Genomic DNA, 11,738 nt, shown 5'->3' on the forward strand with positions numbered 1-11,738 from the left:
AAATCTCTTCGTGTCGATGTTCGATTTATCCCTCCTTCCGTGTCACGGCGTGTTCCGCTCCGGCTGTGGTCCCTGTACTGTACTCCGCAATATCTTCTCATGGTTCATTTACCAGTCAGAAGATAATACTACTTCCCAACTCAGTAAGTTCAGCGTTGACTTGCAGCTGTTACACCGTCTGTTTTTAAGCAAACGTGCGAAATGTGTGTATTTATTAGGACGCTCGGGTACCACGTGGTTCCTTCAGACTTCGCTAGCTATACGGCTATCTGAAGAAGGACGGTCGCCCCGTGCAACAAGTCGCCTTGCAGTTTTCAGCCAGAACTGAAAATCCGCATGTCACGTCCTGACTTGACGAGATAAACAGTGTTTTAATCTCCAGGGCCCCCTCTTCTCTGTCCACCCCACAGGCAGCGTGCGTTCGGGCGCCATGGGGTTGACGAAGCAGTACTTGCGCTACGTCGCCAGCGCCGTGTTCGGTGTGATCGGGAGTCCGAAAGCCAACATCGCCTATGTGACACTCCGAGGAGGAGAGAAGGGACGATACGTGGCCGTGGCAGCCTGCGAGCACGTGTTCGTATGGGATGTGCGGAAAGCGGAGAAGGTCGCTGTTCACTCACTCTCACACACATACATATGCCAACATATTTTCTCACTTATGGGACTAATAAAGGATCATCTTACACTACATGTGTGTGATTTTTTGAAAAATCAGTAATTCACGGTTAGAGGACGACAGGTTCCAGGTTAGACACGAACTGCATGCAAACTTAATTCCAGTCAGCGTTGCTGTGAACTGTACAGTTATAGTAGAGGTGATGTCAGTGTCTGTTCTTGTGCAATATTTTGCATGCTGTGCAAGAGCAGTGTGTTCAGGTGTTGCCAATTTCTTCTATATGCTGTTAAATTCCCCATACTGTAGACATGTTGGCTGTAAAAATCACATTTCATTGTGTCACTGTGTGCTGTGCTGCAGTGTCTCACAATGACAATCACTTCACTATCATAATACTGTATATATATTTTTTTAAAGAAAAGAGATATTGTGCAATCAAAAATTTAGGTAAATCAATATTTGATCAAAAAGGGGCAGTTTTTCTAAACTGGTTGTTTTGGATGATGATAATTCATAATTTTATTTCCCTTTATTTCTTTTTCCTAGGTTCTAATTCTTGAGGGCAAGAAACACGAAGTGACACACTTATGTCCGTCCCCTGATGGCATCCACATCGCAGTGGGCTACGAAGATGGGGCCTTGCGAATCTTTAGCCTCCTTAATGGGGAAAGCAACGTCTCCTTCAATGGCCATAAATCTGCAGTCACTGCAATCCAGTATGATGCGCTGGGTGCACGCCTCGTGACTGGTTCTAGGGTAGGTTCCCAGCGAGATCACCATATTGTGCGTCTTTGCTCAGCCTTGATACCATTATGATCTTGCTTGGTGTTTTTGTTCAGAAGTTAACACTAGTATCTCTTTTCTGTTTGGCAGGACACAGATGTGATTGTGTGGGACGTGATTAACGAGTGTGGTCTGTACCGACTCAAAGGTCACAAAGATGCCGTCACACAAGTTCTGTTCCTGAAAAACAAAAACCTCCTTGTCACCAGGTAGTATAACAAAATTCACCCCCACGGTGTGTTTCATGTGCATTGCAAGGTTAAGGAGGTCAGGTTTACTGTAATGGTCTTTTTCTTTTTATGTTCAGTTCAAAGGACACATTTGTGAAATGGTGGGATCTGGACACACAGCACTGTTTTAAGACCATGGCGGGACATCGAAGTGAGGTGAGCATCAAATACAGGGCAGAAGATAGAGAATAAAGTGTCCCAAACCTCTCTGAACATTCTTGCTCCAGTATTTCAATCCTTATTAAAAATAAAAATAAGTATTTTGATGGGATGACTTCATCATTGTCCATCAGTGAGCAGTGTGATGTGAACCTGGATGTGGTGATTTTTAGGTGTGGGGCATGACGCTGCTCAGCCAGGAGAAGAGGCTGTTGACTGGGTCAGACAGTGAGCTCAGAGCCTGGGACATCAACTACACGGAAGAGGTGAAAATGGCCACCATCAGTCTTCCCAATCAATCATCATTAGAACTACACTGATTTAAGAATAGAAACAGCATAAAATGTGTTTAAATAGGTTGACGTTTTCTTAGATGGTTTCAATCATATTGTTCCCTTTCTGATGTTCTTCAGGGAAAGGAGGCTGGAGAACCTCATGAGAAAAAGGGGAAAAGTCTCCTAGACGATGGTGCTGATGAGGAGAAGGATGAAGGTCAGGATGAGGAGCTTGAAGAGGTACATCATTGTGTTTTCTGTTCTGAATTACTTCCAATAAACCAGTTTACAGAACAAAATATCCCTTGCTTTTAGTACTTTAGGGTGTGTAGTCAGTCATCAGTCAAGGCTGTTCTGGATATTTTCTAATGCTCCATCTCTCAACAGAGGGTCCTCAGCTGTAAGAAAGTTGGCTCTGTCCTGAGGGAAGCTAGGGACCGAGTTGTATCTTTGATGACTGACTCAAAAGCCAGGGTCCTCTTATGTCATGTAAGTATAGATCTTTTTTGTTTATTCTTGTGAGATAAGGAGTAGTTGTGTGGTTAATTTGTGGTTGTTTCCTAGGGTACAGATGCCACGCTGGAGATATTCTCTGTACTCTCTGAGGAGGAGATTCAGAGAAAGATGCACAAGAAGTTAAAGAAGGCCAAGAAAAAGGCCAAGTACTGGACTTCATCCAGAATAAAAATAATACATAGTTTTACTCTATCCAGAATGCATTTTCAAATTTAATAGGACGTCCTTGCATACTCCCCTCAAGTAATGCCCAGCTCTTAGGTATCATCAAACATGCATGTCTCAGGTCCCAGGAAGGAGAAGGTGATGCAGTGGAGCCCACAGTGGAGAGGAAACTGAGTGAAGAGATCCTGAGACTGGCCAGCATCAAGGCCTCTGGGAAGATAAGGTGCTTTTACTTCAAACCAACCCTGCTAATGCTCCTCAGAAGCCTCGTTTTAGATATACTGTTATATCATCGTTGAAACTATCCACGCTATTGTGTTCATACTGCGTGTATCTCAGGTCGGTGGACTGCCTGATGGCGCCCCGCGGAGAGCTGAAAGTGGTCCTGCTGCTGCAGAACAACAAGGTGGAGACCTACACTCTGCTCACCTCCATCAACAACCCCACAGCCGATAAGACTGCGTGTCTCACGCTGGGGGGACACCGAACCGATGCCCGGACCCTGGCATTCAGCTCAGACAACATCGCCATCCTCTCAGCCTCTGGAGACACGGTGAAGGTGTGGAACAGGTGAGACTCGGGTTTCTAGTGAATAAAGCAATATGAATAAAGCATTTCACTGCATATCATACCGTGTATGACTATGTACATGACAAATAAAAAAAAAAAATTGACAGCTCCCACATATCCTGACCCACCTAACTCTAACCCTTACACACTAGGCCACTACCAAGGCAAAATTACAGTGACATGCCAAATGAGCGTAAATTTTAATTTGACACTGCCGGGTAGGAGAAATTAGTTTAATGCACATTTGCAATTATTTGACTGACGCTCACCGAATCCCTTCATTACTGCTCATTGCATAAAGCCGTGGATGTCGGCGTCTAGTTACATCTAATATATACTTGCTGTGAGCTACAAATGCGTGTCCGTAAATGAATACCTGTATCTCAAGATCGGCATCTGTTGAGGACAGATCTCACCACGCTGCCCCTATAAACCTACGGCGGTATTGCATCCTTATTCATAAACTGTTCGTTTTTGAGTATGTGCACAAAAACCAACACAAAACGCAGGATACAGACCGTGGCTGTACGCCTGCACATACGTACATAGTTAACAGCAAGTATTTTTTGCCTTAAACCTGCGAACTACTGCCAAAAATGTATGGACTCGTCTCTGAACCAGAAGACCACAAAGTCACAGGTTCAAACCCCACTTACTACCATTGTAGCAAGACACTTAACCCAAAGTTGCTCCAGGGTGGGACTGTCTTTGAAACTAGTGATTGTAAGTTGCTCTGGATAAGGGCGTCTGACGAATGTAAATTAGAAAACCGTACTCTACTGGTTAATTGAATAGAAGACGCGTGAAATCACCATGATGTGATGCTGAACTGTGGTTTATAGGTCCACCCTCCAGGTTATCCGAACCATGGCGTGCGAGTACGCTCTCTGCTCCCTGTTTGTACCCGGCGACCGGCAGGTCATCGTTGGAACCAAGGTACGTACTGCGCACCAGTCAGTTTGGCCCGGTCCCGCTGTGTTGGTGGTGATTTGGTGTCTGCGTGGTTTAATAAACACTGACCTGCCCTGGCCTCTCTGTCCCCCAGTCAGGGAAGCTTCAGATCTTTGACCTGGCTTCAGGCAGTCTGCTGGAGACCACTGATGCTCACACCGGAGCGCTGTGGTCCATGTGTCTGTCACCTGACCAGGTACTGTTTTCAACCTTATTCTATAGTGGACTGTTCCATCCATGGGGGCTGCTCTGTGATGGAGGAAATATTATTCGTTTATTCTTGTTCATATGTAGCTTTAACGAGCTAAACACAAACTATTGTGGTAATGAAATGTATTCCTGATTATATACAACTTTGAACATGGTGTCTGTTTTATGAACATTAGCTAATCTTCATTTTGTGAACATTTACTAATCTTCCAAATATTCTTCCAGTTAAAATAATGCCGACATGTGACTGTTTCATTGTGATTGGAAGAGTGTCTGTGACCGGACTGACACTGTTGCTTTCTACATGCAGAGGGGTATTGTGACTGGTGGTGCAGATAAGACAGTGAAGTTCTGGGACTTTGAGCTGGTAAAGGACCAGGAATCTGCACAGAACAAGTAAGATCAGGGTTCATACTGTCATTAAAAACCAGGAAAAGTCATGGACGTTTTGGAAAAGCAATTAAGGGGAAGCTGTCCACTATTCTTGATGTTTTTAGGAATTTGGCATAGATTAGGGTTGCATCACAGCTTCATCTGTGTTTTTTTTTTTTTTTTTTTGTGTGTGTGTGTGTGTGTGTGTGTGTGTGTGCGTGCATGTGCGCGCGCTGATGTAGGAGGCTGACCGTGCAACACACACGGACACTGCAGCTGGACGAGGATGTGCTTTACGTGCGCATCAGCCCTGACCAGAGGCTGCTGGCTGTGTCTCTGCTCGACTGCACGGTCAAGATCTTCTTCACGGACACTCTAAAGGTTTAACCTCTTTTGACCCCTGTTTAAAAATTACAAACAAATTGAGTACATTCAGTAAATTTGAATATATCTAGTGTCTGTACGTTTTTGCTGTAATAATACAATATCAACAATTGTTCGATTACTACAGAAGCATAAGAATCAGTATATAGGTTGTAAATGAAGACTGCATATGGCAGAAAAGGGTACTATATCAGTAACAAAACTATACTATACATTAAAATTATATATATAGATAGTGAATGTCCCTTTGAAATGAAATGATTCAGTATGTGTGTGTGTGTGTCTGTATGTATATACGTTTAGTGTGTGTTTAAATGTGTAGACATGGACACACACACACTTAGTCTCGCTGATTCACACACGCACTACGTTCCGAGCCTGAGCTCCTTGTTCCTTAAACAACTGTTTTTCTCTTTTGCCCAGTTCTTCCTGTCTTTGTATGGACACAAGCTTCCTGTGCTGTGCCTCGACATCTCTCATGTAAGGCTGTGTGACATGTCACATGCTTACTTTTTTGGTGACGTGCTGCTTCTCAGACCCTGTGTGAATGTTAATTCTCTGCTGATTGTCGTACACAGGACAGCAGTTTGATTGCCACAGGCTCTGCTGACAGAAACGTGAAGGTCTGGGGCCTGGACTTTGGAGACTGTCACCGTTCCATGTTTGCACACGATGACAGGTAGCAAGCTCGCGGTCACAAAATAATAACCCTGAAGAAACATAACTTTATGCACAAAATCTTATTTCACTTAATGACTTGGTGATTTATTTAAGAAAAATAAATTATTGCTTCCGTCATGCAGAGATTCATAATTTTTTTTCTTTTTCTTCAGTGTCATGTTCCTCCAGTTTGTCCCCAAGACTCATCTGTTCTTTACAGCGGGGAAGGACCGAAAGATCAAACAGTGGGATGCAGACAAGTTTGAACGCATCCAAACCCTGGAGGTGAGAGAGGTGGTGTTCAGAGTTATGTGTTGAGTAGTGGAGACAGTCTCCTTGTCTCCTACTGTATAGTAATCGCTTATTATATTAATACAACTTTTCACTCGTCTTTTTTTTACCGTTTTATTGGATTATTTTTTGTTTATCTTCAGGGTCACCATCGTGAGGTGTGGTGTTTGGCCATCAGTCCTAGTGGAGACCATATTGTTTCCTCATCCCACGACAAGTCACTGCGTCTGTGGGAGAGAACGAGGGAACCGATCATTCTGGAGGAAGAGAAGGAGACGGTGAAGATTTCGCACAGTACCTGACCGCTTCCGCAAGAAACATCATAATCACTGCTGTCTTTTTTTTTTTAGGAAAGAGAAGCGGAATTTGAGGAGAGCATGGCCAAAGGAGATGAGCCTGTGGTGAGTATTATGGGTCATCAGAATAGTGGTGTGAACATAAAATTCCATTTGTCTCTTGTCTCTTATCAGTCAAACAAAGAGCAACACAATTATGTTACAATAATGGTAAAAAGGGTTCTAGCTACTATTAAATAATATCATGATAAAAGTGTTCATCATCCAAAATTGTAAAGCTAAGTTTCAGTTGTGCCAGGTTCTGCACATGAGCAGAAATAGCCTCATAGATTTTTTTTTTGGTTCTTTTTCTTCCTATTTTCTTAAAGGTTCCAGGAGAGACCCCGAGTGAAGCAGGGCCTGCTGGAAAGAAGACCGTAGAGACAGTCAAAGCTGTGAGTCTTCATGTGAAGCAGTTCCGTTTGAATGAGATTATCTAGAGCAATGAACCAGTTTTCATGGACACTGTCGTTTTTTTTGTGTGTGTATCTGATCTGTTCCTGTCTTTGAGGGCGGTGGTGGCCTAGCAGGTAAGGAAGTGGACCTGTAACTGAAGGGTTGCAGGTTCAAATCCTGAACCGCCAAGGTTCCACTGAGGTCCCCTTGAGCAAGTTACTGTCCACACACATTGCTTCCCAGGCGCCTTTCATGGCTGCACACTGCTCACAAAGGCAGAGGACACATTTCCGTGTGCTATGCTGTGCATCACAATGACAAAAACAATCACTTTCACTTTATGTAAGGCTGAGCGCATTATGGAAGCTCTGGAGTTGTACAGAGAAGAGACCCAAAAGATGGAGGAGCACAGTGAAGCCTGCAAGGAAGCAGGGAAGAAGGTATATATTCTCAGACACACACACACACACACACACACTGCTCTTGCAATGCAGTAATTGTGATTTTAATGATATACCAAGAACTGGCATTCACAATGTCTTTATGGTTTTACTTTGCAGTTACCACCCCCTAAGACAAACCCAATCCTGGTTGCCTTTGGCAACATCTCCGTAAGTATGAAATGTTCAGGATATTTTGTCCTTCACTGTATCACTCAGCAACTCCAATCCACTTCACTCTGTGTGATTTAATAATCATATAGTATGGCGTACAGGAATGCTTGCTTACATTGAACATGGCCAGATTGGAAAAACTATTGTATGAACTGGAAGACACATTAACCTCCTTGAAATGGTACACTGATATTGTGTGTATAATGAGTCCAAATGTATACTATAAATGTACTCCATGGGCATAATTCAATATAAGTGCTGATTTCCAACTCAATATGATAAATGCAGGACGATAATGGAAGTGTGAAAAATAGAAAAAAATTCAAGAAAAATGAAAGAAACAAAGCAGATACAGGCCTACTCTGCCAATGGACGATTATGGATTCAATCTGATTACATGTTGCCTTGTTGCTGGGGTAACACTCTGACATATTTCCTCCAGCCCTCGCGTTATGTTCTGGATGTTCTGAAGAAAGTCCGGTCCAGGTGAGTGGTCAATACATGATAAAGGCATAGTGGTAACTGTTGACCTGTGTTGGTGAGTAGCATGTCACTGTAATAATTTTACAGTAGTTTGAGGTATTACACATCCAAAAAAAAAAAACAATACTATGGTAACTACTCTAAATAATACTGAGTTACCAGATCGCTGCTGTTCTAATTCTGTACAAGGTGAATTGAAATATAATGCTGGCTTTGTTGCAGTTACAGTACATCATGTCACAAGTACCAGTGAAAAACTGGTCATCGACCCGATAATACATGTACACAAACATGACATATGGGGGTAGGCAGGTCAGGAAGATAGGGTATATGGAATCACATGGGGATAGAGGAGGAGAGTTAAAAAAAAAACAAAAAAAAAAAAAACTGCACTCCAATAGGGAGTACGTCGTAGGAACTGAAAAAAAAAAAAAAACACCTCAGCAAAATAAGCACATGGTCACGACCCAACATAAAAAGTCACTTGCAGCAGGGGAGGGGTGTAGTAGGGGGGCGGGGCTATTTCAGCATATCCAAACAGCCATCTGGTCCTGCGACCACTGGGGGCGCTGGTCAGCAGACCTGTCCATCCATGCTGGGGGTATGAAGCTGACTGAGGCATTGGATGGGGGTGAGGATCATAGGGGAAACTGATAGGAAATGATAGTTACATCATTCTCAAGAGGAATATAACATCAAGTGTAGCCTAACTGATTTATTTTGGTACCCTGTAAGATATATAGTAATATTACTTTTAAAAGATTAATCAGTTAAAAGTAACATTTATTTATTTTGCTAACTAACTTTTAAATGGCGAGGGTGACTAGTCTAAGTTCATAAAGTGAGTTTTGTATTGACAAGCACTTTCTTACTTTCTAAAGCGAGCTTGAGGTTTCTCTCCTGGTGCTGCCATTTCCCTACGTCCCAGACCTGCTGCGCCTTTTCAACACCTACATCCAGAGCGGCCTGGAGGTGGAGCTGGTGTGCCGTTGCCTTTTCTTCCTTCTTAGGTACATACACACACACACACACACACATACACTCTGTTTTGCTGTAATATTTGTGAGAACCTTCGGATAATATAGCTCTTTTATAAATGTCCAAATAAATACCTTTACTGTAAAGCAACCTTTTCACAGCATGTAGTCTCAGAAGAAATGATGGTCTTTGTCACTGTGTGTAATGAGAGCGAGGGTGCTATTTATTTGTTTGTTTATTGCAGGATCCACTTCGGTCAGATCACCAGTAATCAGATGCTGCTGTCGGTCATTGATGAGCTGAGGACCAACACAATTTCCAAAGTGACGGAGATCAGGGTGTGTGCTGCAAAAAGCTAACAAAAGTAAAATGTGCTGTTGATATCACCAGAACGATCATGGCAATTCCATGCAACCACAAATAAACAACACTAACAGGGTATGACAAGCTTCCAGCCAATGACCATCCACCCAAGTCAAGCCGAGTTCTAACAACATTATATTTCTTTATTTGCACCAGTTTTATTTTCTCGGTTTCAGAATGATGGCAGTTGGTTCAATTATATTTGTTCAGGTTTAAAGTTGTATGTAAATACTGTCCCAGCTGCTCACGAGTACACATTGACCAGACATGGCTGCTTGCTAGTTCGGCTGCAGCTGCTAGAGGAGATGTTGGCTAGTAAAGCCCACAGCAGTCCCTGGAGCTCACTGATGGTTCTCCGTGGTCTGCTGCTCCTTTCAGGGCATCTTCGGCTTCAACAGCGCCGGGCTGCAGTTCCTACAGCGTGAGATCGAGCACAAGGAGGATGTGATGTTCTTTGCTGACGCGACTGACCGTTTCGAGCAGAAAAAGAGGAAGAGGAAGAAGAGGGAGAGAGCCATACTTACACTGACCTGAAATGACTGGCAACCACCTCCCAAAACACACAGCAACAGAATATTGTATAAGTCCATTTTTAAATATAAATCATTTTTGAAAGAGAAAAACCTGTCCTGACTATGTTTGAGTCTCATTGTTAGGTTTTTTGTAGACTTGAGGGTCCAGCAGGGAGCTCTCTGTCCTTGTCTGGGACCACCAGCCGCACTGAACCCACCCAGATACTCGGCATGTCTTTATCTGGTTCACATATGCACTGTTCACATACGCAGCGCCAAAGCCTCAGTGGGAGTGATGCTGGAAGTGGCAGATGCAGGTAGACTTTAACAGGCTCGTAACCCTGAGCTGGATTTACTGTTAGCGGGCCCCAGCCGCGTTTCACTGGGCTGTCTCCAGTATCCAGTTTCATGTCAGGTCTTGCTTCTGATGACGACGCAAGTTTTTTTTTTTTTGTTTTTGTTCTATGCGCTCAGTAACACTTAACAGAGTTTCACGCACTTCAAACACATCATTTATGGTGCTATGTTAATATAGCTGTAAATAGAAGGCCTTGGGTATTCAGATTATCCCCCCCACACACATTTCTCCTTTTCAATCCAGTTTCAGTTTCGTCACATACCAAAAGCAAAAAGAAAAAACAAATGAGCTGTGTATTTACAGGCCTGTAAAAAGCCTGGGAGCTTTTTACGGGTCTTGAGTCGCCTGTTCAGCCATAAATGTCACACCTACCAAGATTAAAAATTCCTTTATATGGAAAAAAAATCCCTCACTTAAATAGCAGTTCTCTGTTAATTCCAGTCCCCGTATGAGGTTTAATTGAAATCTGTCTCGCACACTTTTTACAGGGGGGAATATTAAGTTTTAACAGAAGCTTACACATTCGAGTTCAACGCCCCCAAAAATAGGTTGTCAAATGAATGTGTGTGTGTGTTAAATATGTTCTATTTTTGTGCAATAAAAGGTGTATTATTGCACTGACAATTCAATACTTTAACTGGGAGTTTGGAAGTCAGCGCATTAAAAGGAGTACCAAGGCCCTAGCAGGTTACAAACACCCTACCAGTGTGGCTAACATGGCAGCCCGGGACAATTCCTGCAAGACAAAGGTCAAGTAACACAAATTACAAGTCCCCTGGTGTACTAAACTGGGTTGTGAATGTCACAAAAGCTGTATGAAATCTGTCCGTAACCTTTTTTTTGTGAAATTATTTGTGTCTCGTCCTATTTTCTTGTTGTTATTAATTTCAGATATATCTTATACCCACATATGCGTCTTAATTGTTAACATAAGTGGTCCGGTTCAGTGGCATAACTAGTGTAGTGACGGTGATCCTCTCTACTCCTGGGGCTCGACCTGCCCTTTCCAACACATGACGATATTCAAACCAGGTCTCCATACTTTCTTACAAAGGGACCCAGAATCATCAGTGACCTTATAGTTTATGTTTAACCAATTTTTACTTTGCAAGATCCAGGAAATTTCTGGTTGTTGCCTTGTGTTTTATGGTGTTTTTTCCAGATGGAGACCAGAGAAACATTTAACATTTTAACATTTAACATTTAAGGCATTTGGCAGACACCCTTATCCAGAGCGACTTACAATCAGTAGTTACAGGGACAGTCTCCCCAGGGACAGTTTCTCAGATGTTAAATAAAATACTGCCTGAATCAAATCTGTTTTTCAATCTTTTTTTTTGTCTTATCATGTTATCATCGTTTTGGTTGATTACGCTGTACATTTAATATACAGTCAGAGTTAATGATTCTTTGAGTTTTGGATTGTTTCTGACCCCCACTCATCACTACTAATATTTATTCTAGCCTTTAGAGGGGATACATACAGTAAATCCATTTTGTGTTGTAGGTTAGGTACA

The 11,738-nt window shown here is 42.7% G+C and overlaps 1 protein-coding gene across 1 annotated transcript; it reads left to right on the forward strand.

Annotated features, from left to right (window-relative positions):
- Nucleotides 1-47: 47 nt before the first annotated feature.
- Nucleotides 48-9,974, forward strand: wdr3 (WD repeat domain 3). Its single transcript, XM_028991123.1, has 27 exons — nt 48-143; nt 411-604; nt 1,163-1,372; nt 1,490-1,608; nt 1,707-1,785; nt 1,962-2,054; nt 2,202-2,303; nt 2,451-2,552; nt 2,628-2,725; nt 2,866-2,967; nt 3,084-3,314; nt 4,157-4,250; nt 4,360-4,461; nt 4,786-4,871; nt 5,090-5,228; nt 5,655-5,711; nt 5,810-5,910; nt 6,065-6,176; nt 6,326-6,460; nt 6,533-6,583; nt 6,847-6,912; nt 7,261-7,353; nt 7,474-7,524; nt 7,970-8,013; nt 8,892-9,020; nt 9,233-9,326; nt 9,730-9,974. The coding sequence occupies exons 2-27, from the start codon at nt 431-433 to the stop codon at nt 9,883-9,885; spliced, it is 2,820 nt and encodes a 939-aa protein (XP_028846956.1). The 5' UTR covers nt 48-143; nt 411-430; the 3' UTR covers nt 9,886-9,974.
- The last annotated feature ends 1,764 nt before the right edge of the window (nt 9,975-11,738 follow it).

The sequence above is a fragment of the Denticeps clupeoides genome, chromosome 9, assembly GCF_900700375.1.
Source record: "Denticeps clupeoides chromosome 9, fDenClu1.1, whole genome shotgun sequence".
Lineage (NCBI taxonomy): Eukaryota > Metazoa > Chordata > Actinopteri > Clupeiformes > Denticipitidae > Denticeps > Denticeps clupeoides.

Bases quoted from the DNA above. Each gene is read 5' to 3' on its own strand.
- wdr3 (XM_028991123.1), top strand. From the start codon at position 431: ATGGGGTTGACGAAGCAGTACTTGCGCTACGTCGCCAGCGCCGTGTTC. The intron at 5,911-6,064 runs GTAGCAAGCTCG...CTTTTTCTTCAG, and splicing joins ATGTTTGCACACGATGACAG to TGTCATGTTCCTCCAGTTTG. The intron at 7,354-7,473 runs GTATATATTCTC...TTTACTTTGCAG, and splicing joins GCAAGGAAGCAGGGAAGAAG to TTACCACCCCCTAAGACAAA.